The 26,209-nt window shown below is 55.3% G+C and overlaps 1 protein-coding gene across 2 annotated transcripts in view; it reads right to left on the bottom strand.

Moving 5' to 3' along the window:
- UNC5A (unc-5 netrin receptor A) overlaps positions 1 to 18,357 on the bottom strand; it is a 65,096-nt gene extending 46,739 nt beyond the window's left edge. Inside the window, exon 1 of one of the 2 annotated variants that reach the window (XM_021084416.1) lies at positions 18,049 to 18,357. In XM_021084416.1, coding sequence (XP_020940075.1) covers positions 18,049 to 18,118 — 70 coding nt within the window. In that variant the 5' untranslated portion in view covers positions 18,119 to 18,357. The remainder of the gene's footprint in view (positions 1 to 18,048) is intronic. The other variant, XM_021084415.1, reaches the window with a different exon arrangement.

Genomic DNA, 26,209 nt, shown 5'->3' on the forward strand with positions numbered 1-26,209 from the left:
TGAGTGTGGAGAAACTGGAACCTTATGCATTGCTGGTGGAAAGAGAAAACAGGGCAGCTGCTGAGGAAAACAGTTTGGCGGTTCCTCAAGAAATTAAACCTAGGAGTTCCTTGGTGGCTCAGTGGGTTAAGAGTCTGGTGTTGTCACTGCTATAGCTTGGGTTCACTCCCTGGCCCGGGAACTTCTGCAGGCCACATGGATAGACAAAAAAAAAAAAAAAAAAAAAAAAAAAAATTAAATCTAGAATGACCATCTGATCCAGCAATTCCGCTCCTTGGTATATACACCCAAGAGAACTGAAAACAGGTGTTTAACGAATGCTTGCACACAAATGTTCAGAGCAGAATTATTCACAGTTGTCTCAGGTGGAAGTAACCCAAATGTCCATCAACCAATGACAGTGGGTAAACCAAATGCAGTCTATCCATGCAACGGAACATCACTTGGCCATAAAAAATGAAGCACTAACATATGCTACGACATAGTTGGACCTCAAAAACACTGTAAATCAGAGAAGCTGGACACTAAAAGCCACATATTTCTATGATTCCATTTACATGAAATACCCCAAACAGACAAATCCATAGTGACAGGAGGCAGGCTGTTTGCCAGGGGCTGGGGAGTGGGGGGCGGATGGGGAGTGACAGTTAATGGGGTCTCCTTTGGAACTGATGAAGATGTTTTGGAACTAGATAGAGGTGAGGGTTGCACAACATTGTGAATGTACTAAATGCCACTAAACTGTGCGCTTTATTTTTTTGGTCATGCCCGTGGAAAGTGGAAGTTTCTGGGCCAGGGATCGAGCCCACGCCACAGCAGGAACCTGAGCCACAACTGTGACAATGCCAGATCCTTAACCTGCTGCTGCCACAAGAAAGCGCCTAAATTGCCTGCTTTACGTTATGATCATTATACAACTACAGATGTGATAAATTCATTTGAGTAATAAAAAAAAAACTCAAAAAAAATAAAATGGGGAGTATCACTCCAAAAAAATAAATAAAATGGTTAATTTTATGTTATATGAATTTCCTCTCAATTATATATATAATAATTGAAGTCCTTGAGAAAGGGGTCAGTGTCAACTTCACTGGCCTTCCCAAGCTCATTTTACAGGCGCATATCTGATACTGGGGGCTGTGGGGGATGCAGGCACTGAGGCTGCAGGGTGGTGCTGAAGGGGCCTGTCCTGTCTGTCTTCTCCCCACCTTCACCCCGGCCCCTGTGCTCCGTTCTAAGGCCTCAGGACCAGTGCCATGACAGCCAGACCGGGGTCACCCTCCTCATTTCCCAAATGAGGCAGAGGACTACATCTGGCCCGGGACCACCCTCTGAACTGAGAGCAGACCTGCGACCCGGGTATCCTGACTCCCAGTCCAGGGAGATGTCCAGCCACCCGAGATCTGGGCTCTCTCATGCAGCACCCACACCCCAAGCCACCTTTCTCACCCCACAGGCCCCACCCACACCCCAAGCCACCTTCCTTAGCCCCACTGGCCCCACTAGATCTGCCTTCAGAAGGACTTTCCAAGGCTCTGCTCCTCTGGCCGTGCCTTTTAGGAAGCTGAGGGGCACACAGCATAAATGAGCACAGAGACAAGTCACGCTTCCTTTCCACCCAATCCACACCTTCCTGTGCCCTGACCGCAGGGGGCCTCCACTAACCACGCTCATTCCCACCTCTGGGCCTTTGCCCCCCAGAGCTGGCTCCTTTCTGTCATCCAGGTCTTAGCTCACCTGTCACCTCCTCAGAGGCATCTAGCTTACCTGTGGTCCTGGGTCACGTGCCCCTCTCTGCCTGCCTTCCAAGTCCTAAAGGACAATCCTCATTATCTGAATCTATCTGCTGCTTCTTCTTCTTTTTTGGCTGAGCCCTTGGAGGAAGTTCCCAGGGAAGAGATAGAACCTGCGACACAACAGCGACCTGAGCCACTGCAGTGACAACGCCAGATCCTTAACCTGCTGGATCTGAGGAACTCCTCTATCTGCTCCTTCCTTTTTTTTTTTTTTTTTTTTTTTTTTTTTTTGCTTTTTAGGGCTACACCCATGGCATATGGAAGTTCCCAGGCCAGGGGTCAAATTGGAGCTACAGCTCCTGGCCTACACCACAGCCACAGCAACACAGGGCCTGAGCCTCGTCTGCAACCTACACCACAGCTCACAGCGATGCCGGATCCTTAACCCACTGATTGAGGTCAGGGATCGAACCCGAGCTCTCACAGATACTAGTCAGGCTTGTTACTGCTGAGCCACAACGGGAACTCCCTCTATCCGCCTCTTTATGGTCCCCTCCCCCGCCAGAATGTGAGTTCCTAGAGGGTGGGGACAGTGCCCACCTCATGCATCCATAGCGTAGTGCCTAACGCAGGCCCGGCACACAGTAAGTGCTCATCAACAGTTACTTGATGACCCATGTGTCCCCATCTTCACTTAGCTTTGTCCCCCAGCCCAACCTCTTGGCTTCCCTCAAAAGCTCGCTGGGGCCCTGGGCCTTCTGCCCGCCTGCCTTGCACAGACGGGCGCTCAGAGGGGTTGGGACCGGGCCCTCAGTGGCTGCCATGGGACTCGGGTAGTCACCTCACCTCTGAGACTGCCTGCAGAGAGCTTGTGTGCAAGTGTTTGTGTGCAAGCACAGACAATCACGCTTGTCTGTCCCTGCCCCCTTTGCAAGTGGCCCTGCTCTGACACCCTCGAGGATCCCTTTCTGGCTTCAATATCCTTTTTACTCACCTCTTCAAATTCTGAGTGGCTGCTATGTCCTGTCCACCCACCTTGTCCCCGATCTCTAAGACTGGCTTTATGCTTCTAAGCACAGGCTCTGGGGTGGCAATTCCTGGTCTCATCCCTGTGTGTGTCCTCCAGGCCTTTCCCTGCAGCCTTCCTCGAGGCTGCTTCCTGGTCCTTCTCAAAACTTCAAACTCCCCCGCGTCTCCCCGGGCTCCCATGATCTCTCTTTGGCCTCCTTCTGGCTTGCTCGGAATCACTCTCCAAATGCCCCTTTTCCATCTCGGCCACAGCCATTCCCCAGTCACCCCTCAGAATAGGATTTGAGCTCACGGTGCCCATGACCAGTTCCTTCTGAATGGGCCTCTCATCTCCACTTCCCGCCCTCACTGCCTCTCCAAGTGCCAGTCCCCGGTGTCCAATCATCTTTCAGACGTTTCCCCCTGACCAGCAGCTGAAATGGTTTCTGCCTATTTAACCGAACAGGTGAAACCTAAGGCCCCAAATGCAGGCTTCTAGAGCTCGAAGGGAGGGGAGGGGAGGAAAGGCCTCTACACTAGTTCTCAGTGCCCAGCGCATACCCAGCACTGTGCTGGGGGTGGGGAGGATGCAGCCTCAGTGTGCCCGGGGTGAGGCATACACAGGCAGTGGGAGAAGGGTGTACACCTGCCAAGGTAGCAGCCAGACCCCAGGTCCCAGCTCCAGCCCGCCCAAGAAAATGGCCTCACCGTGCCTAGATTTGACTTTTCAAGAGAAACCCCAAGTCTGGACTTTTATATGAATTCTCTACTGTCTAGAAGGTTCTATCTGTCACTTGGTAACTGCGTGCCCTGCACACTGCCACCCAGCCACCTCTGGGTGGGTGATTTGCCCAGAGCTCTGTATCTTCCTCCTGAGATCCTGTGCCAGGCCCCCTTCAGGTGCAGGGCACCAAAACCCAACCAAACTGGCACAAGCCTACAGTGGGAAGTTCTTGGCTCAAGGATCGGGAAGGCTGGTGGGCAGCTCACAGGATCGAGAAAAAAGCTGCAGGGACCTGAGTCTCCAGGGCCTCAGGAACACCAGACATCTCCCCCTTCTGCTGGTCTTTGTGAGTTGCCCTCACTCCCCTCTGCAGCCAGGCTCCCTCCATACAAGGGGGATATGGCTGCCCCTGGCTCAACATCTCTGCCTGCATCTTTAGAGCCACCAACCCCAGGGGACCAGAGGGTCTCTTCCACCTCTAGGTGGGAAAAGCCACCAGGAAGGATCCTGATTGGCTAAGCCCAGGTCATGTGCCCAAACTTGGACCAATCACCGTGCCCTGGATCTCCATCAGGATTTGTCAGCCTGATCAGGTGCTTTCCTGGTGGAGGATGGCGCCCTATGATTGACAGTCCCAGCAGGACCACATGGTGGTGTCAGGAAGGTCACCTAAGGAAGAATGAAGGTGCTGTGCTGGCAAGAATGTGTGTTGAGTAGTCAAAATGAGCACCAAAAAAACTACAAAATCCCCTGGGATGGAGTCATCCCACCCAAGAGCTCAGTTCCCATGGGGTAAGAAACTTCTCAAGGGCAACCAGTAAGGGTGGGGCTGAGAGTGGACCCAAGTCAGTGCTGAAGCCCCTTTCTCTCTCCTTTATCATGGAGGCTCACCAAGGCCACCTGCCGCCTGCCCACCATCTCCCTGATAGGGTCTGTTTCAACAGCTCTACCGATGGGGTGCTCCCTGCCTGCTAAGGCCACCGGCGTCGCTGCTTGTTAGGAAGGTCTTTCTAAGTCTCAGAACAAAGCAAATCCACTTTCCCCTCCTGCCTTCAGTGCCTTGAATTACAGAGACAGCCCCCTCATCACCCCGACCTTTTAAAGACTTCTCTCCTAGGACTTGATTTGAAGTCTCTCCCTTGGTTACCCATCACACCAGCCCTGACCACCCCGTTACATTCCCTTTGCTTCATTTGGTTTCTTTATCTTTCTCCTTTTTTTTCAGGGTGGCACATGGAAATTCCCAGGCTAGGGGTTGAATCGGAGCTGCAGCTGCCTGCCACAGACACAGCCACGGCCACGGCCACGGCCACAGCCACAGCCACAGCCACAGCCATGTGGGATCCAAGACTCATCTGTGACCTACACCACAGCTCATGGCAACGCCAGATCCTTAACCCACTGAGCGAGGCCAGGGATCGAACCTGAATTCTCATGGATACTAGTCGGGTTTGTTACTGGGGAGCTACAGCAGCAACTCCTGGAGCCGGTTTTTGTTGCCTGTGGCCAAAGTGCCTGACTGATACCCACGCTCTGGGTAGGGCCTGGAGGGGTGGAGCTCCGTGGGTGAAGCCCTCTTGCTCTTTCAGCTTCTTCCCCACGGAGGCTCCCTGTCCATTTTCTGTTTCTGACATCACTTCCCCAGGCTCGAAAGCTCTGAATCATGTTTGCCTGCTTTCCATCCCTCACCCCCCACATTCAACATCCAGAGGCTCCTCCCTGCAGAGGTCTCTGCATGCATCTCTCTAACTCTTTCCCACTGCCTGCTCCCTGGGAAGCCAGGCCTCGTCATTTCTTGCCTGGATGACCGCAGCAGCCTCCTGGCTGGTCTCCTTGCCTCCAGCCTCTCCCTGTTCTCATCCATCCTCCGTGCGCTGCCAGATTAATCTTCCTTAAACAGCGCTCACTGCCTGTCACTCCTCAGCTCAACGATGTAGCCAGCCCTGTCGCTCACCGGTCCCCCACAGGCACCGTCTGCTTCAGCCGGGCTGTGCCTCCAGGCTCCCCAGGACACACGCTGTCACCAGGGAATGCCTGTGTGCTCGTCCCCCTCCCTTCACTGTCTGGCCCAATGCCACCACGTGCCAAGGTCCCGGGCAGAGTCCCTTTCCTCCTCTGGCTTGAGACACTCACAAGCTGGGGGTAGAGGAAGAGGGGTGGCCAGGGACCAGCTCTGAAGCCACAATCCAGTCTGCAGGCCAGCAGACTGCAGGTTCATTCTGCCTGGCCTGTCTGGGCTCTTTGAATGTTGCTGTGGCCCCAGCCACCCCTCTGCTCTACATGTCCCCAGAACCCAGCCTGGCCGCCAGGCTGTCCGGAGTCGAACCTGGTCAAGTCCTCTGGGCGAGTCAGCCCTCACTACATCAACCTTCCTTCTCAGGCCCTCTCAAGAATGCTTGTCACCCCAAAAGGAGCACCTCTCCAAGGCTCTAGACCCACAGGGTCCTGCGCTGATGCTCTCTGCCAGAGTCAAGGACTCTGCCCCGCCTACCACTTCAAGGATGTCACAGAGGGAGGCCACGATTGAGCATCTCTCCCACTGTCCACACAGCATGGGCAGCAGCTCCCATTTATGGCGCATTCGCCCTGAGCCTGGCACTGGGCTAAGTGCTCCACATGGATTAACTCATTTAATCCTCACAACCCTATGAGGTAGGAGCCTTTCATTATCCAGATTTTCTGAATGAGGAAATCAGCCACCCACAACATCAGCTCCAGACCCCCAACTCTGTGGGGTTTTTTCTTTTTATGGCTGCACCTGTGGCATTTGGAAGTTCCTAGACCAGGGGTTGAAATCAGAGCTGCACCTACTGGCTTATGCCACAGCCATGGCAACACTGGATCCAAGCCACATCTGTAACTTACACTGCAGCTCACGGCAATGCCAGGTCCTTAACCCACTAAGCGAGACCAGGGATTGAACCTGTATCCTCAAAGAGACAACGTTGTGTCCTTAACCTGCTGAGCCACAGTGGAACCTTCCAGAGCCCCAGCTTTTAATCACAAGGCTTTAGTGCCTGACTCCTCACCCCTCAGCCCATCAAAAAGCTGGGGAGGTCAATGGGTCCTGCAGGGAGAGGCCTAAAGAAACCTTTGTCACTTCCAACCTGTGACCATTTCTTCAGAGGGTTGGGGTGACCAGGGGACAGCGAAGTGCTGGAGCCAGCTCATCCCGACTTGGGAGAGCCCGTTGTTAAAATTTCTGGAATTTTGCAAGCTGGTCAACATCACATTGGTAGCTTGAAATAGGCCTTCGTGGGAGTGTTTACACCATGGAAATTGGCAAAGCTGTCCCCCAGCTCTCCCAGAGAGCCAACTGCTAAACATTTACCAGCACATGACTGCTGGGGAGGGAATGCTGACCACCCTCAGAAGGGCTCCTAGCCTGTGGGTGCCAGGCTTCAGGCAACTCACACCAAAGACAAGCCCCTCAGCGGGTCTTAAAAGAAAGGAGGCTTGAAAGGATCGGGTGGGTCTCAAAGCTGGGCCTCTGGCTCTGTGATCCCAAAAGGTCTGGGGAAGGACCCTCAAAAAGTGTCAGGGTAGCTGCAAGCCATTTAGTAGACTCAGATTCTGACCAGACATGCACGACATGGAAAAATGGCCCCAAACCAAGGACAAAGCCACTGATGAGAGGCACGGCCTGGAGAACCACACAGGGAAGGCTAAGCTCGCGTCCATCTGAGGCTTGTGAGATATCGTAAAGCAACATGGGGCAGGAGGGGCTTGGGGGAGGAGGACCAGAAAAGGGAGGGCAGAGTTCCCATCGTGGTTCAGTGGGTTAAGAACCAGGCTAGTATCCATGAGGATGGGGGTTTGATTCCTGACCTTGCTCAGGGGGTTAAGGATCAGGCATTGCTGCAAGCTGCAATATGGCTCAGATCTGGCATCGCTGTGGCTGTGGTGTGGGCAGGCAGCTGCAGCTCCAATTTGCCCCCTAGCCTGGGAACTTTTGTATGCTGTGGGTGTGGCCCTAAAGAGAGAAACAAAGAAAAAGAAAAGGGAGGGCTTTTTGACTGGCTGGCGGGGTGGGGGTGGGGGTTGTTGGAAAGCCACCGTCCCACCCTACCATTTTGCACCTGAAGACAGTGAAGCACAGAGGCAGGATAAACACCAGCAAGAAAGCACTGAAGGGGAGTCCTGTTGTGGTGCAGCTGAAACAAATCCAACTAGTAACCCTGAGGTTGCAGGTTTGATCCCTGGCCTCGTCCAGTGGGTTAAGGATCAGGTGTTGCCATGAGCTGTGGCGTAGGCTTCGATCCTGCGTTGCTATGGCTGTGGCTGTGGCTATGGCTGGCAGCTGCAGCTCCCATTCAACCCCTAGCCTGGGAACTTCCATATGCCTCAGGTGTGGTCCTAAAAAGCAAAAAAAAGAAAAAAAAAGCACTGAAGGCTAAAAGGTGAGATCAGGACAGGCTGAGTGGTTGTTATGAATGAGTTCAGGTCTCCTGGTCCTAATAAATCACACCCCAGGTCCTGACACAGGGACATGCTGAACCCCACTGCTGACCTCTAAGAAAGCAGGAGTGGGAGCGGTCACGGAGCAGGAGATGCATGAGCCGTGACCTAGTTTCCTAAAAAGGAAGAAAGTTGGATTCGGCGAATGCATCGGTTGGGTTCTTTGAGTGCAAGCAACAGAAATCGATTCTCACGAATTTAAGCACAAAGGGGGAAGTACTGGCGAGAAACTAGGTTGTTGACAGAAGGGAAAAGAGGCTTAAAGAGCAGAATCTGAAGCAGGAAAACAACCGGGATGAGGAAATTACTAAGCTGTCTCACTTGGGTCCTGCTGCCGAGATGAAGGGGAGAAGTCAGGGGGTCCTGGTGGGACTGGGAATGGAAGCTGGACAGATATAAAACCCAACAAATGTCCCCTGGAACAGCCACAGCCTGGTGAACCCGATGAAACCCCAGGCATGGTTCTGGTAGTGCCTCTCAGTCGGCTGCAGATGACCAAGGGGAGCAAGGACACCAAGAGACGTGCTGGGACCCCCATGGACCTGTCACACCAGACCAGTTTTCTGTATCATAGGGTTACCGTTCTGATGGGTCAGGGCTGGACTAGAAATGATGTGTCTGGATTTCAGCCAGGTACCTGATAAAATATCTCCAAGATCAGCAAATGGAGATGTACAAACCAGGTGACAGCACAAAACACAAACCCTTTTGAATGGCCACCACTGTTTTCTAACACAGCTGATTAAACAGCCAATGTTAATCCAGACGGGGGTCTTTACCTTTGAGCCTGAGCCTCAGGATGTGTCCTTGGTGCTAGTCAGCATTTTTATTAAATACTTGGGTAAATGTACTGATGATGTACTGGTGAAATCTGAGGGCCATTCCTTCTCCGTGGACAAGAATTGGCAAGTGGTGGCAAACAGCCTGTAACAAGTGACACGGGTGGCTCAAGCCCAAGCTAACCTCTATAACCATAACCCCTGGCTGTGGGGACTGGCTCACTCTGGCAGCACTTGAGTCAGACCAATGAGGAGAGACCAGGACATTTGTTGGATGACTGAGCAAAGAGATGTTCTCTCTTCTCCTCTGGGCCTGCAAAGATGTATCCCTCGTAACCTCTGGCAGCTACCTCAGGACTATGACAGCAAAGGTTATTGGAGGGTGGCACTAACCCACATCCCCCTCTGGCAGAGATGAGAGATGGATCCTGGTCACATTGTTCTCCCTGGATCCAACTGTGCCTGAAGCCAGAGCTGCCCCTGGCCTTTCATATACATGTGGCAATAAACCTTTCTCTTTCTTTCTTCCTTTCTTTCTTTTTCTTTCTTTCTTTCTTTCCTTCCTTCCTTCCTTCCTTTCCTTTCCTCCTTCCTCCCTTCCTCCCTTCTTTTCTTTCTTTCCTTTTCCTCCCCATTAAGCCAGGTTGGGTTGAGTTTTCCAATATGTGCAACAGACACACTGAGTATCCTATACTAGTCCACGCCAGGGACTGACATCCAGAGGCTGGTAACAAAGATAGCGAAGACAGAGAAGGGGGCTTGAAACCATGCTACATGAAGAAGAGCGGAGCGGACGGAAGGTGCCTGGCCTGGGAAGGGACATTTAAAACCCCTATTTTAAATAACTGAAAGTGGGGAAGCCACTGTGTGTGGCCCCAGAAGGAAAAGCCAAGAACCATGTGTGGGGGAGCTTACTGAGAAGGATTCCATCTCATATAAGAAAGTTGCTTTGAACAGCCTCGGCCACCTGAAGATGTGTGGCCCTGGGCAAGTTGGAAAGGCAACCCCCGGGGGGGGCTTTATAATCCAAGTCCTCTGGCCTGGACAGCCCAGCAGAGGTTGGAAAGCGCCTGCACCCTGGTGGGGATGGTGTATTAGGAGGCAGGATGTAGGGGCAAGGAGGCTCTGGGAGGTGAGACGATTAGCCCAAGACCACACAGAGGAGCAAGGGTTCTGGACTTTCTCAGTGGTCTTGCAAGCCCAAGCGATGTCAGACAAGGTCCTGACAGTATATGAACACATGGGACAGCGTTCTGCTCCCCGCTGGTGTGGGTGGCAGAAAGTGAAGCTGAGCTGTTAACAAGGTCCCAGCTCTGCCACTTCTCTGAGCCTCAGTGTCCTCATCTACTAAATGGGACTAAGCTCACCTACTGCCTGGGTTGTCCCGAGGTTCTGATCAGTTGATGAAGGTACAGCCCAACACAGGCCACGTTTCCATCAGCAAGATAATGAAGAATAAAAGATGGGACAGCTTAACAGCCACCGAAGCCCCCTGCTCTTCCCCGCCCCAGGCTTCAATCCTTTTAGAAGGAGAATGAGTGTGGACGTCAAAGATTCGTGATGGAACCCCAAGCCTGGAAATCCCTCCCCCATCTGTAAAATGGGGCAGACCACAGCGGTGCACCGGAAGCCCCTGAGCCCCTGCCTCACACAATCTCCTTTGGGGCCGCAAGGTCAGCCCGGGGGGTTCTAGAAGCCTTACACCCGCCAGACAGCCAGAGGGGCCCACCGCGCGGCTACATCTCCGGGGCCCCCGAGGGAAGGCGGCGGGGATGGGGGCCGCGGCCGGGCGGGCGCGGGAACGGAACCGAGGAGCGGCGAAGGCCGACTAGCCGCCGTGCCCGGAGGCTGGACGCCGGCTCCCCGGGCGGCAGCCGAGCGCTCAGCCAGGAACTTGTTAACAGGCCCAAACAAAGAGCCGCTAATCCGGCGGGCGGCCGCGGGCGGGCAGGCGGGCGGAGGGATCCCGCCCCTTCCCTGCGCCGCCGCCGAGTTTACCGCGCGCTCATTACCCGCAGCCGGGCGGGGGCGGGGGCCGCGGGGCGGGATGCGCAGCGCCCCTTCTGCCTGGACGGCCCCCGGGCGCGCCCCTCCCCGGAGCCCGGGCGGGCGGACGCGGCGGCTAATTGCTGATCCCCTGGGCTCGGGCTCCCATTGGCTCGGGCACCTGCCGCACCATGGCCGCTCACGTGCCCCGCGGGAGGCTAGCCTCCAGCCTGGGACCCCCGCCCGCCAGGCTACCCCGACAGCGTGGTGGGGCTGTTTTGGCGAGAGGGGAAGGCTTGGGCCACAATAAGGGACAATAAGAAATCACCCCTACCTGCCCGGCACCTCTTTTCTTTGGTGGCGGGGAGAGAAGGGCTGGAAAGATGCGGATGTAGGAAAAACCCAGCGACAGACTCTCAACTGCATCTAGTCTCTGCTCCAATGATGAGCGGGTAGGGTCTAAATTGGAGTGTACCTCCCAGCGGGCTCTGGGCTGGACGTGCTGGGGTGGGGCACCGGGAGTCCCACCTGCCACCCTGGCTTTGGGAGGTATAGAGCAGAGGTAGGATAGAGGATCCAAAGCTCCCTCTCCAAGGATCAATCCAGACTAACTCCCCCTCCCCAAACCTCAGCCACAGATTTGCCTGGAGCTCAAGGTGACCCTGAGCCTGCCAGAGGGACACAGCTCTGACATCCAGGCCTGTGTGTGTGGGAGGGTGTGGAGGGCTGAATCTGGGGGACTCACCCATCAGGTGAATCCTTGGTGCTGTCACCATGGCCCAGTCACAGGCAGGGAGTTTGGGGTCTCTTCCGCCATCACAGTGGGATCTAAAACTTGCCCTTTGTGGCCTACTCTGGGGAGTAGCTGCCACTTAGGCCTCTCCTGATGGGGCTGTGAGTCTTTCTGTCTCCTTCATCTCAAACAGGGCTGACAGGGCCCTGCCAAAAACCACACCCGGAAAGCGGGGCTGGGGGAACAGGAGACTGCCAAATGCTCTGGCCCTTGGCATCTAGGGGGGCAGAGAAAGGACACCAGGCCTGTCCCCCATCCCCAAATGAAGGCCTCGCCACCGGCCTCTGCCCTCTCACCCGGACCCCTGGTTGCACCCTGTCCCACTAAGAGAGCACTGAGGATTCTTCCCCCCTTCCCCCCCCACCCCCATAGGAGAGGATGGAACAGCCCCCCCTTTTATCTATCACCATCAATTGCTAGCATTTATTCAGCGCCTACTGTGTGCCAAGCCTGACAGGCCTCAGTGCTTAATCCACACAACGACCCTGTGAGGTAGGTCTGTTTATGACTATTTTAGAGACAAAGAAGTGAAAAAATACAGGGAGGAGCTGAATCCACAGCCAAGACTAGGGTGAGGCTGGGGTGCCAAGGGCACAAAACTAAGGAGGCACTCTCCTGCACCTGCGTGGCTTAAATTTTGCACCCTAGGGTACCTCACCCCTGCCTCACCCTAGTTGGAGCTTGGGTCAAACCCAGACCCCAGAGCCTGCTGATTCAGCCATCCCACCTCCACCTCCTCCACTTGCCTGGGGATCTGGCTGCCAGGGGGCCAAAAACCGCCTGCAGCATCTGACATCAGTACCTGGGAAGAGGGTGGGCCTCAGGCACTACCGCTCTGAACTTCTGGGGGTCCCGAGAAGGTCTGTTTTTGCCACTGGGGGTGCTCACCAGTTAAAGCAGGACCCTGTCCTCGCCTGGGCGCTGGGACTCATGATTCCCACCTCTACCTCACAGTCACCTTCAGCCCTGCTGCAACAGCCACCTGGCTTCAAGGCAATGCAGGCAGCTGCTGCCAGGGTGGTTGGTGGCTGTGGCAGGTGTTGGGCAGGTGCGAGCAGTTCCTTGGGGAACCTGCTCCTGAGGGCATAGTCCATCCCAGGCTCACAGGGCACCCTCTCTGGGCATCAGCTGCCCTGAATGGTCAAGGCCAATCCTTTATTGTACAAAGAGGAAAAACAGCTCAGAGACGTTAAGCGATTTGTTCAAGATCACACAGCAATCAAATGGCAGAGCCCAAACCAGAATTGAATTCCACCCCCCCCCCCAACTTTGCTGCTATTTTCTGTGTGTCAGAGCTGATCATCAGCTTACAGTTCCAGGACAAGCTGAGCCCAAATCCTCATCTTCACAGAACCCCGAGACAAAGCTCTTTGCACACTGAAAGAACCAGTGGCTGTCTGAATCAGACCCAAGTCCCCTGCAAGGGTTGGTATGTTATGAGGGGGAGGGTAGGGGGCTTCTTCCAGCTGGAAGCAATGACTCCTCCTGGGGCTGGAGCAGCAAAGAGGTGAAGCAGCTGATACGGATCTTCTCTTCTATAAATGGGCTTGGGCCCTGATGCAGCTTAAGATCCCACCCTGTCTTCAGTGTGTTTAGACACCCCTAACTCGTGTCCCTTTAAATGCCAGGGAAAATGAAGGAAAGAGACAAACAGGTGCCTGCTCCATGTCGGGGGGCCCCCTGGGCACTCTAAGTTGCCCATCAACTCGTTACTATCACCCCAGGAAGCAGACGTGATCCCATTCTACAAAGATGGAAACAGGCTGGGGAGTAAAAGTTACTCACCCAAGATCAGGTGGCTGAGACTGAAACCAGGACTGTCTGCCTCCAAAGCTCTGCCCTTTGTACGCTACCTGAGAGCAAGAGGGGCCTAGGCTCCCCAGAAGGCCAGAGGACACTTTGATGCCACTCCCATGGGAGCAGACCAGAGCAACAAGGTGGTGGGCCAGCAGAACTGACCGCAGGAGGCTGGGCCCTCAACGGAGTGGTGAGGATGGTTGGGGGCCAGGAGACTGGGCTCTGCTGGGGCTGAGCCTCAGGTGCCATGAGCCCTGTGTAGGTGCTCACGGAGCAGCTGGGCTCGGGGTTGATACCAGGCCCCTGGGGGCGGGGCCTGAGGAAGAAGCCACCTGGACAGACTGTGGGGGTCAGGATGGGCAGTGCCACAGCTCGGTGCCCCTCAGCCTCACTTTCTGGGGCTTGAGTTTGCAGGTCTGGGGGCCAGAATGACACTCTTTGTATGAGAAGACACCCACCTGGGAACATCTCTGCCTCAGAGAGCTGTGGATGGGGGGCTCCTACTCCACATAAATGGGCCTAGCTGTGTGAGGGACCCCGCCGCACCCTGCCACAGGCTCCCATGAGCTGATTTGTGGTCCGTGCATGGGGTGTCAGTAGCTCATCCTGCCCTGGTCGGGAGCCATCTCCAGCCGCCCTGGAGCAGGGCAGTCAGGTTCAAGTACAGGGGCACAGAGTAAATTTCTCTCCCCCTCCCCAGCCACAGCAGGCCTCCCTGTCTAGCCAGAGAACCTGGGCTCAAGCAGAGGAAATAAAAATAAAAAAAATTTTTTTAAAAAGCACTTGACTATGACTCGAAGTATATTGGGGGCTGAGAACAGGGTCACAGCGCCATAGATAATGGGCAGTGCCTGTGGAAAGCACCGGCATGAATGAGGAGGTGGCTGGGGCCAGATACTGTGGGCGGCTGCCCCAGGCACCACGTGCCTCTCCAGGGCTGAAGACTCAGTCCCTCTGTCCCGAAGCCCATTCAGCGCTCATCAGTGTGTTGTGGCTCCCACACGGGCCCTGAGAGGAGTCAAGGAGGCCTCTGGGAGGGGGCTGGATGAGGCTGGAGGCTGAGATAAGCAGAGCGGTGGGGACTGGCGGCGGCACGGGGGCCTGGCCTAGATCTGGACAGAGCTGAGCATGTTGGGGTGTAGGGTGGGAAGTGTGTGGTGGCAGGCCCGGGAGCACCAGGTTCTTCAAGGCAAGGAGGCATCAGTGGGTGGAAGGCAGAGCTTATCTGGGGCTGTGGGGATGCTCACCCCACCAGCAGTCAGCCAGGGAGGGCACCCAACCTGACAACAGATCAGCCTAGTGATGCAGGTTCTTCCCTGAGGGCTCCCAGGCTGGGGGTTCAGACTTTACCTGCTGGCACAGGAGGCTTTCTAGTGGGTTCTGGCCTGAGTGCCAGAGGCGTTAGTCTCAGTGGAGAAGGAACACTTAGGGGAATGAGAAGGGGTGCCGTGGTGCAGGTGAGAAAGGTGAAGGAGAAAGGGCTGGGGAGGAGGGGACAAAGAGGGAGAGGGACATGAGCAAAGTCACAAGTAGGGCTGAGCTGGAAGACTTGGTGACAGATTAGACATGAAGCGTGAAGGAAAAGGTTAGAGTCAAGGGAGACTCTAAGGTTCTCAGCCCCGGGCTGGAGGAGGGGGAGGAGGAACGGCAGGGCCCTTGGGAGGAGGGGCTGCAGGAGAGGGTTGGCCTGGAGTGAGCAGGGCCAGGCATGAGCAGGGGTTTGTGTGTGTCTGTGTGTGTGTGTTACATGTGTTCCCGGGTGGCAGCCAAGCCCAGCATTGGGGCTTTTGCCTGGAGAGCAGGTTGCGTGTCCTCTGGCTGGCTGAGGGCAATTCCTGCCTTTGAGACTCTGTGGCTTGAGTCTGCAGGTCTGGGCCCCAGAGCAGCATGAGGCAGGAGGAAGGGATGTTAAGACAGAGGGGCTGGGGCCAAACTTGGCCTCCTAGAAACCAAGCCAGTGCCTCTTGGCAGGGGGGCCATGGTACCTGGATCAATGCCAATCCCCAGGCTCCTAAGGAGAGCCCCTCCCACCAAAGGCAAGGAGAAGCAGGGGGGCCAGTCAGAGGACCAGCCTTTTCCTGAGCCCCCAAACCCAGACCCCATCCCAAGGCAGGGTGAGTGGGAGCAAGGTAGCTCTTAAACCCTGAAGAATTAAGAACAATCCCCACAACCAATTGGTTGGGGGGTGGAAAGAAGGGGCCAGGACCAGCCCTGAGGGCGGGGGAGGAAGCAGCCACTGGACAGATTGTTGGGGTCAGGATGGGCAGTATCACCAGCTCCGTGGTGCCCCTCAGCCCCACCTTCCAGGAGCTCCAGCTCCCCGTGAGCCCCTCCCCCTCAGGAGTGCTGAGATCTGAGACAGGGAGGCAGACAGGTGTGTGTGGCCCACAGGCGCGGGGAGGCGGGTGCCAGCTGTGTGACTGGGTATGAATGGGGAAACCCTGTGAGACAGGTGAGTCCCTGTGTGTGCCGAGGGCCCACCCAGGTGAGAGTGCTGAAGGGACAGGCTTTTGTGTGATGTCAGGAGACAGCGGGCACTTGGCCTGGGGAGCAGGGCTTCAGTCGTGCTGGCCCCCGGCGCCCCCTGCCGCCTGGCTGGCCGGCCCTCCCTCAGCCACTCACAGACACATTTTTCACTGGCTGCTGTTGCCAAGGAACTGAATGGGCGGTGCGGGAGGAGCCGGGGTCAGCGTGGGGCCAGCCTGCTGGGCACATGTGCCCAGAGCCTGTGGGGGACAGCAGTAAGGGACCTCAGATGAAAAGAAGGGCCCCATGCCCTTCAGCAAGCCCCTCCCTCATATAGGCCTGAGAGTTGATGCCCGGAGGCAGACTCGGCTCCAAGACAGCCCTGCGGCACCGGTGCCCACCCACCAGCTCCCTGGGCAACCTTGCACAAGGCCCCAACAGGTGCCCCACGACCTAGGGCTGCAGTTCCTTTACTCTACAGCTTCCTGAGGAATCCACGCGGCACCCTTTCTCCCCCCCCCGGGGGGGGGGCGCCCTGCGGCACCCTGACTCACCAGCACCCAGCACCCTCTCATCTCCACACGCTCACCTGAGGAACTGCTTGCAACCATCACACACGTGCAGCGGGCCTGCCGTCACACACGCTCATCTGGCCACATGCATACCAAGGCGGCACACACTGCCAGCCCCTGTCATTGCCAGGGCACACATCCCACCCACAGCCCTCACACGTGCTCACGTGGGCAACATGCAGATATGACCACACAGACCTCTTGCTCACATCCAACTCAGTAAACATTTCCCTGGGCCCCTCCTGGGTATCAGGCGACACCTCCCCTGTGTGTGGTGCACGGACACTCCCAGTTCACCATGGTCAGTGGTGCAACCCACACCCCCTGTGCGATGTACACACACTCTTAACATGCACGTGTGTGCAATATGAACACGCACCCAGCGGCAGTGCAGCCTCCCAGCTCAGTCAGGATGAGCAGGGGAGGTCATGGGGCAGAAGGATTTGTTAAAGTGAGGACTGGGGGCGGAGGGTGATGACAAGGGAGAGAATGAATGGGATGAGGTGGAGGGAGGACTGGAGGGGCAGGATGAGGAGGGTGGCTGAGCAGCGGTGGGTACAGGATGAGCTGCGTAGAGACCCTTTAAGGAAACAGCCATCAGCCTCAATCATCCGGCTGGTTTCTCAGCTTTCACTCATGCAAAGCCAGTCAGTCTGGCTTCCCAGCTTAGGAACCCCAGTGCTCCCTTCTGACACCCCCGGGATTAACAATGGCCTGGCCAGGCTCAGCGGCGCCCCCGCCCCGGCCCGGCCAGGTCCTCAGAGCAGCAAGAATCGCTAGGACAAGCTCCATGCCCCCTTGATCACACAAATGACCACCCTCACCCCCTTACACACAGAAGCTCAGCTCTGCTAAGTGCACGGGAGCAGGGGGATCAGGCAGAGATTCAGAGGCCCCAACAACTCAGCCCAGGTGGAAGCTCAGGGAGAGCAGACAAAGGATGCAGAGGAACCCCCCCCCCCAGGAGGTGGGCTGAGGGCTGAGTTATGGGGTAGCTGAAGGTGGCCAAAGAGACACGAAGGGAGGGAGAAGGGCGGTGCAGAGAAAAGGAGGAGGGGAAGCGGTAGTGGATTGGCGGCACACAACTCTGGCCGCGACACACCATGGAGGCCAGGAGCCACCGCGCGGGCCAGGGGCCCTGGCGCTCTGACTGTGCCGGCTGGGAAGGCTGGGGGCTGGTGTATGCGCCTTCACGCCTGAGTGTGTGCGTGTGCGAGAGTGTGGCGGGGACAGAGGAGGACACTGTGTTCCGGACGTGGGCAGAGGCCAGGTGCCAAGCTGGGAATTGTGAGTAGCTCTTTGGGGCAGACGCTGCCGGGAAGAGGTATCTTAACCCCCTCCTCAATTTCCTGGGCATTTGGGATGTGGTCAGAACCCTCTAATCTGCTTACCCATAAAGTCAGACTCCCAGGGCGTTGATCTAAACCCCTGACCCTGTTCTGGGGCCGGGCAACCAGCAAACTTCCCCCGCCCGGAGGCGTGGGGCGTCTACACTCGCCAGCCCCACGCGCTGACAGCTGCTTCTGGACTTGGCAGAACCCAGGCTTCCGGGGAAGCTCACGGAGAAGCTGCGCAGCAGCGAGAGGCGGCCCCCGCGTCCCGCCTCGCAAAGTTTGGCCTCGGGGGGCTCCCAGCCGGGTCCAGCAGCGCGGGTCAGGGACCCCTAGAGCAGCGAGCGTTCGCGCGCACAGTCCCCCGCAAGTCTCCCCAGAGCGCGCGCGTGACTCACCGGAGCCGCGGAGCCAGGAGGAGAGGACTATGCCCAGGAGCGCTGGCCACAGGCCGGGCCGGACGGCCATGGCCGCGGGCGGTCGGGCGGGCCGGGCGCAGGGCCCCGCTGACGAGAGGGCGGCTTTCAGCGCCTCAGCCCAGAGCCTCAGCCCCGGGCGCCCCCGGGGCCCATGCCAGCGGACTGCGCTGCCTCCGGGCGGCCGGCTGCCGGGCGCACGCGGCGCGTGGCTCCCCTGGGTACCGGGAGCGCAGCAATGCAGCCGGGGCGGAGCGCAGCGCCAGCCGCGCCGCGCACGGAGCCAGCCGCCGAGCGGAGCCCGCAGCCGGGGAGCGGGCCGGCGGGCGCCGCAAAACCCGGACTGGAGTAACGGAGCGGGACGGCGGCAGGGCGGGGCGGGGGAAGGAAGGAGGGGCCCATCCGCCCAAAGCCGCGCAAGTGGGCCACCCCTCGGCTCCGGGGATCCCTCACGGAGACGCCCGAGGCTCCCCCGGGGAGGGGCTGGGGTGGTGGGCGGGGAGGCCTCCCACCGCCCCGCGCGATCTCCAGGGACCCGGCCAGGAGTCTGAAACCCGGAGTGGATCGGTTCTCCGGATCCGGGCTCTCCAGGGCCCGCTAGCCTGCGCACAGGTGGCCCGGGAGGGGCCTAGGGCTGCGGCGACCCCGGCGCGGCGCCAAGCTGCAGAGAGCAGCTTGGGGCAGGGGTGCCCGTGGCGAGTTCTGCTGCAGTCCTCTACCCCGACCCGACCCAATCCCAGCCTTCTGGCCGGGCTCCGAGACTATCGGCGTGTTGCGGTACGCCACTCAACCCGTGGCTTGGATAGGGGACTGCGGGAGAGCGCCGGGGCCCTGGCCCGCGCGCAGAGGTACCCAGGTAGGCCAGACTGGGGGCCACCCGCAGTCCCAGTCGCGTAGCCTGATAGACCTCAGAGTGACCCAAGATTTCTCTAACCCCACGGCGCCGTTCGCCTAAGGAAAACAACCCTAGGACACAGCGCAACCGAGAGGGCGCGCGGTGTTTGCGCCCCGAGCGCGCTCGGCGCCGGAGACGTGGGCGTAAAGAAACTAGCTGGGCTTTGGGAACTGGAGAGATCTGGGGTAGGATCTAGGCGTCTCTGTGACCTTGGGCAAGTCACGTTGTCTCCCGGAGCCTCTGGCAGCGACTGCTGCTAGAGCCTCCTGTTCCCCACCCCCATTCCCTAATCGGGTTAAAATAAACAGAGGGTTGTCTTGAAGGAGAAAGGAAATGACAAACGCGCACACAGCGTGCACAGGGAGAGTGGTTAGAAAACAAGAGGGTCCTATTCTGGGTCTGGAGGAGGGTGAGAAGGGTGAGGGCTGGGTCGCAAACTAAAATGCCTCCAGGGGCCAGTCAATAATATAAATCGATGCTGCTCGCTGGGCGATATAAGAATGGTCTTCGCTTCTACAAAGAGACAGGAGCTCTCCTGTATTTCTTGAAACACGAGGCCCTCTCTCGGTCTGTCTTTTGTTTCCCACTTTTGACAGAGAAGGGTTGTGAGAAATGTCTTGCTTCCCTCCCAATTCTATAGTGAAAAACATCAGCTAGTGTCCAAATACATATCTTCAGATGCAGGGCTTCAGTGTCAAGGAGGCCATGGCAGCTCTGGGGACTGGGCACAGGGTCTCACCCACAGTGGCAGCTGGCTCTTCTCCAGATGCCAGTTTAGAGGATGGGGTGGGGCCCAGTGGGGCCACATCTTCCAAATTTTCAATAAGAAGCCTTTGTATATGAAATTTTCTGATTAAAATTTTTTTTATTTTAATTTTTGTCTTTTGTCTATTTAGGACCGCAACAGCAGCATATGGAGGTTCCCAGGCTAGGGGTCAAATCCGAGCTGTAGCCACAGCAACGTCAGATCCCAGCTGTGTCTGCAACCTACACCACAGCTCAAGGCAACGCCAGATCCTTAACCTACTGAGGGAGGCCAGGGATCAAACCCTCATCCTCATGGATACTAGTAGGGTTCCTTAACCACTGAGCCATGATGGGAACTCCTGATTTAAAAACTTCAACTAAAAAAATTTAAGGAGTTCCCATTGTGGCTCAGTGGTTAACAAATCCAACTAGGAACCATGAGGTTGCGGGTTCGATCCCTGGCCTCACTCAGTGGGTTAAGGATCTGGCATTGCCATGAGCTGTGGTGTGGGTCGCAGACGCGGCTCGGATCCCACGTTGCTGTGGCTCTGGCGTAGGCTGGCAGCTACAGCTCCGATTAGACCCCTAGCCTGGGAATCTCCACATGCTTCGGGAGCGGCCCTAGAAATGGCAAAAAGACAAAATAAATAAATAAATAAATAAAAACAATTTTACCTTCATGTGAGCCCAGATGAAAATGTCTGTAAATAACCACCAGCTCTGGGTTTTGAACTCTGTCATAGGAAACATTTTGTCAGGGGGCCCCGATCTACACAGCAAGAGAGAGAGAGACAGAGAGGTGGTGGTGGTAGCAGTGTGTGCCCAAGTGGCCCCATCTCACTTCCAGGAAAGAGGTGGGTGAGGGAGGCAAAACAGTAGCAGGACCTGAACTTGGGGCCCCTGGTGCGGAGAGATGATTAGGAACTGAGTTTTGGGCCCTAGAGGGAAGTAGATGAGGATGAAGGACTGGGACTGGGGGCTGAGGTATAAGATGATATCAAAATGATGTGTGCTGGACTCTGCTATGTCTGCCTGTGTTTATAATTTGGTTTGATCCTCACAAGAAATCTTGTTAAATAAATATCCTTATCCCCATCTTACAGATGAGATAACTGAGGCTTAGGGAAGGAGAAGGCCTTATGCTCAGGGCCAACTTTATTCAATGACTGCAGGGCTAGCCGAGATGATTCCAAGCCGGATTTGATGTCAGTGTCCATGCTCTTTACTTTTCCTCCTACGGTTTTTGCTCTGGGATTAGACCTTGGGAATGAAGTCGGGGATGCAGGAAAAGAAAGGATCTCCTTCTCTGTTCAGCTTGGTTGCTCTGCTCACTTCTCTGGCTCTCTCTCTTCCTGGAATAAGAAGTTTTGTGTAGCAGTCAAGATAGACCACGTTATGTTGTAGTAACTAACAGTCCCCAAATCTCTCTTTTGTTGATCTGTAAATCAATAAAAGTTGATTTCTCACATATCCATCATGGGTCTACAGCTCCAGATCATCACCACTCTAGGACCCAGGCTGACAAAGCAGCCACTTTCAGCAGCCTTGTGGGTCAGCATTGAGGGAGAAGAAATTGGAGCTCTGAGATACACCCACCAGCAATCAATGGCTCAGCCCCCAAATGACACGTGTCACTTCCATTCACAATTTAATGGCCAGATACTGGCCCCACCCAAGAGGACCAGAAAGTGTATTCCTACTGCATGTCTGGAAGACACTGCTGAAATATGTGGAAAGCGGCATGAGTGATGACCACAGCCTCCAGGCCCAGCACAACCTGCCCCCTGCCGACCTCTGCAACTCTGCCTAGGTTCTGGCCATGGTGGCCTCCCTTCTGTTTCTCCAGCATCCAGATTCATCCCCACCTCCAGACCTTCCTGTCTGCTTTTCTGTCCCCCAGATCTTCACATGGGTGGTTCCTTTTAGTCTCTCAGGTCTCAGATCAGCCATCCCTTTCTAAGTGGTACTCAGGGCCATGTCAGGAAGAGGAGCAGGGATAGCCTTGTGGAGACAGGGGACTGGACGTCTTACCTGAATTCCACTTAAGAATCCAGACCAAAAGAAAAAAAAGAAAAAGAAAGGGGAAAAAAAGATAAGGGAGTTCCCTGAGGGTCTAGTGGTTGGGACTCAGTGCTTTTATTGCTGCAGCCTGGGTTCAATCCTTGGTCTGGGAATTGAGATCCCATATCAAGCCACTGCATGCTGCAGGGGAAAAAAAAAAAAAAAAAATCCACATTGGAAGGTTGCCAGGAAGAACTCATCTCAGACTCAAAGGTAGATGACCAGATAGGTTCTGACATCTCCAACCTCCTTTGCTCTTGAGCCCAAGATTTGAAGGGAAGGAAGAGCCATACCCTGGCTAGGGAGGACCCTCCTGCCACTGTCTGTGGCCCCTTGCGATATCCCAATGACAAGGCACAGGTTTCACGTTTCTCTGGTTTCAGCAGGTTTCAACTGCTCTGCTGGCCAGAAGTGATAGCCTTGAGGGAGCAGGAATCTGCCCCTCATTGGGCTCAGCTTCTGGAGCCACAACAAGCATATCTGCACCCTCTTTTCTTCCATTGTTTCAGAAGACTATTTGTCTTACTTCAGAACGCAAAGTCGGGGTATACCCTGAATTTTCTCCTTGGAGTTCTGCTCTCACTGGCACCCTCACCACACTGCCTCACCTGCACCACTGCAGGTGCTGTCTAGCAGGACTGCTCCTTTGAAGGCATCTCCTTAAGACACTTGGCACAGCTCCTCCTGCCCACATGGCCTTGTAGACTGTAAGGCAGGGTCTCAGTCAGCCATTGGGCAGTGACATCCTACTGTTAATGCCCACCAGACTGGGGGAACCTCAGGGCTTGTGGTGAGGCCATGGCTGACTTGGAGATGTACCAGAAGCTCCTGTGATGATGATTAAAATGCAAATCTCCAGGCCCTGCCCTTTCCAGATTCTGATTTAGTGTGTCTGGAAGGTGTCAAGAATCTGTGCTTTTACCAGGGCTCCACCCTACCCCACCTCCAACCCCCTCCCCTATCAGCTATTTTTACTGGTGCCAGGGGTGTTACCCATCTACCTTGTGTCGCTGGCTTTCCAAACTTAAATGCAGAGACTTCAACTCATCTCGACTCTATTCCAGTGAATTACATCTAATCCCTCTTTCCCATATGGAGCCCTCTCAGTGTGTGGAGGCTGTCGGGCAGGGGACTTCCATTTTCTTCAGCTTCTTATCATTCCCAGATGAGACTCGAAAGTCGTATATACTTTCAATCAAGTCCTTACTAAACAGGTGGCTGAGCACAAGACCAAGGACAGAGCCCAGCGGCTCTCTACTCCGCATTACCTTGCAAGTTGCACTTGGACACTAAGTCAGCTTCTCTGTTTCATCCCATTGGGAAGCCTCTGATCACACCATCTTTCAGCTCACATATTGCTGCTGCCTCCACAAAGTTAATGGAAATACCCTGCAGAGCACCAAACTCATGAGCATCCTGCTTTGCTCTGTTCTACCAAGCCCATAACCCAATCAAACAGGAATTTAGTTTCACAGGAAGGACTTGTTCTTGGTGACCCCAAATTAGCTCTTGGTGGTCCCTGCCCTGATCCCAACATTCATATCTACCCACTGCTCAGCATCCAGCTTCTGTCTTCTGGAAGCAGCATCTTCCCATCGTTCCTTTGAAGGATCACCTCTCCCTGCCATCAGTACATGAGATTCATGGGGGGCTAGCCTACCCCAGTTCCAGAGGCTTCAGGACACATGGCATCCATGATTCCTTGAGCCATGTGATCCATTCAAGGATACACATATGACCCAAGCCAAGCTATTGAGCCTCATTTCTAGGACTTTTATTGGAACTAAGGAGAAAAAGAGTTTCTTCTCTTGCTGGACTTGGAGAAAGGGAGGAGGTGATCCTGGGATGCTTCGTGTGAAGAGCTCATGCCTGAGGCTAAAGCCTGGGCAGAGAAGAGTAGAGCCTGGAGAAGAGAGAGAGGCTGAATCCTGGTTCATCATTCAAGTCCTCTGGATCCAGCTGACACCATGCCGGCATCCACTCAGTCTCTGCTCCCAACTCAAAGGAACTCCCCACACCAGCTCACACAGATTCACACAATCAACAATGCAATCAATCCATACCAAATCAATATCGGTCACAGTTAATAAAAACACATAAATTCTGGAGTTCCTATCATGACTCAGTGGAAATCTGACTAGCATCCATGAGGACACAGGTTTGATCCCTGGCCTCGCTCAGTGGGTTAAGGATCTGGTGTGCCGTGAGCTGTGGGATCGCAGATGTGGCTCAGATTCAGCATTGCTGTGGCTGTGGTATAGGCCAGTGGCTACGGCTCCAATTTGACCCCTAGCCTGGGGACCTCGATATGCCGCAGGTGTGGCCCTGTAAAGACAAAAAAAACCCACATAAGTTCTCTCTATATATTTATATACATGTAAGAACACCTCCAGATGGCCCCATTTCTTTCCTGCACAGACTGTTTTCATGCCCATTCTCCTTGCAGCCCCATGCTACTGAGAATTTTGTGCCTGGGACTCTCCCAGGCCTCAGTGCAGGATGTGAGATCTTCTCACCAGGCAGCCTCCAGGACCAAGGATAGTGCCTGGCATTTCTGGAGATTCACCACGTGCCTAGCACAGGACTAAGCTCCTTACCTGGTTTCTCTCTTTCAGTTCTCACAAACCCTTAGGAAGTAGATGCTATTATCATCCCCATGGTGTAGATATAGAAACTGAGGCACCGGGAGGGCATGTATAATTTGCCTAAAGCCGCTCAGCTTGTGAGGGATGGGACAAGGATTTAAACCTAGATGCTGCTCCAGAAATGTTTGCTGAATGATTGAAAGAACGTTCAGTATAACAAATGGTTTTATTAGAGACACATGCTCTTATGATATATGTGCTATCACACACACACACACACACACACACACACACACACACACACAATCAGAAACACACATCCAGAGAAAATCCTTCTAGCTCCATGAGTACTATGGCATCTCAGACTCAGAGGTTTCCCTGGCTACACAGCCCCCACTTCTAGTGTCCCCAGCAGGCACTCTCAGGCAGGTGTGGAGGTGAGGTGTTCCCTGCTGAGGGGTCTTATGAAAAGGAGGGGGTGGGGAATCATCAGGAAGGGGCAGGAGGAGTTGAGGAGGAGGAGGACGGGATTGGATCAAGTGGAAACCTGGCACCGTGCCCTCTGCAGATGACCTGATGAGCATTTTGCAGAGTTAATTTCATTAGCGTCGCTGGGAGATGAACAATTAGCAAGATGCTCTGATGCCTTTAAAAGCTTAAGAGAGGGAGAAGGATGGCTTTCTGGCTTTCCCACCCAACTGCAGTGACCCCCTCCCCATTCCCTCTCCCTCTCTGTGCTCCCTCCATCTCTGTCTCCCATCCACTGTCATTCCATCTACCCCTCTCCTGCCGTCATGCCCTCACAGAGTCGCTTATAACCCCCAAGTCCACCCCACCCCGTGCCTTGGCCACCAGGATGGCCCCTCTCTCCCTCTTCCAAGCTCCCATCTGCCCCTTGGCAGCTCCATGCTGGACCACTGCCCACAAAGCATCAATTGCTCCCCTGTGTTCTGATCACTCGGACACCCAGGGCTGGGGCTTGGCACTGATCCAGTTCTGCAAAGAGGCAGAGCTTGCCTTTGGCTCTCGCAAAGGGCAGAGCCAGGTATGGGGTCTCTATTTTTTTATTGATTTTACTATCAGGTCTTTGGCAACTCGCAGAGGGGGTTCCAGTCCCTGACAGCTTGGAACTTCCATTCCAATCTCAGGACCGGTCTGGTACGCAGGGCCCAGGTAAGCTTCCATCTCCTCTTCCAATGCCTAGGACACGGAGTCCCTAGGAGGTCAGAGCTCCCTGAAGGAAAGCCCATGTCAGTGTGGCTCTGCCAGTAGAAAATGGGGTTCCGGGCACTTGAATCAATGTTTGTTTCAGTCTCCAGCTGCATGGTCCTGGGGTTGGGGACACACTCCTCAGTGTGCCTTCTCTAAGTCCTGGCCAGTTGGAGGGGTTGTGGTCCAGCAACCAGACTCTCCCCAGCCTCATTGGAGAGCCCCGGGGCAGCCTGATATAAGGAGGCCCTGCTAGCCAGGGCCCAACCTTTGTGGGCTGAGATTCCAAGTTCTTTAGGACTAGGTGGGGACTCCGGCCAGAACCTCTCCCCTCAGACCAGATGGTCCCTGATGGTTCTAATTTCCTGTCTACCCCAGAGTCCACCCTCAGTCAGGGCAGCAGAATCCCCCAGGAGCTTGCCAAAACCTGGATTTCCAGACTGCTTCCCAGGTCTCCTACAGGATGTCCAGGGGGTGCCCTGGGGATCTGCATTTAATTTTTTTTTTTCTTTTTAGGGCTGCGGGTGCGGCATATGGAAGTTCCCAGGCTAGGGGTCGAATTGGAGCTACAGCCACAGCAACTCGGGATCTGAGCTGTGTTTTCGACCTACACCACAGCTCACGGCAACACCAGATCCCTAACCCC

The sequence above is a fragment of the Sus scrofa genome, chromosome 2, assembly GCF_000003025.6.
Source record: "Sus scrofa isolate TJ Tabasco breed Duroc chromosome 2, Sscrofa11.1, whole genome shotgun sequence".
Classification (NCBI taxonomy): Eukaryota; Metazoa; Chordata; class Mammalia; order Artiodactyla; family Suidae; genus Sus; species Sus scrofa.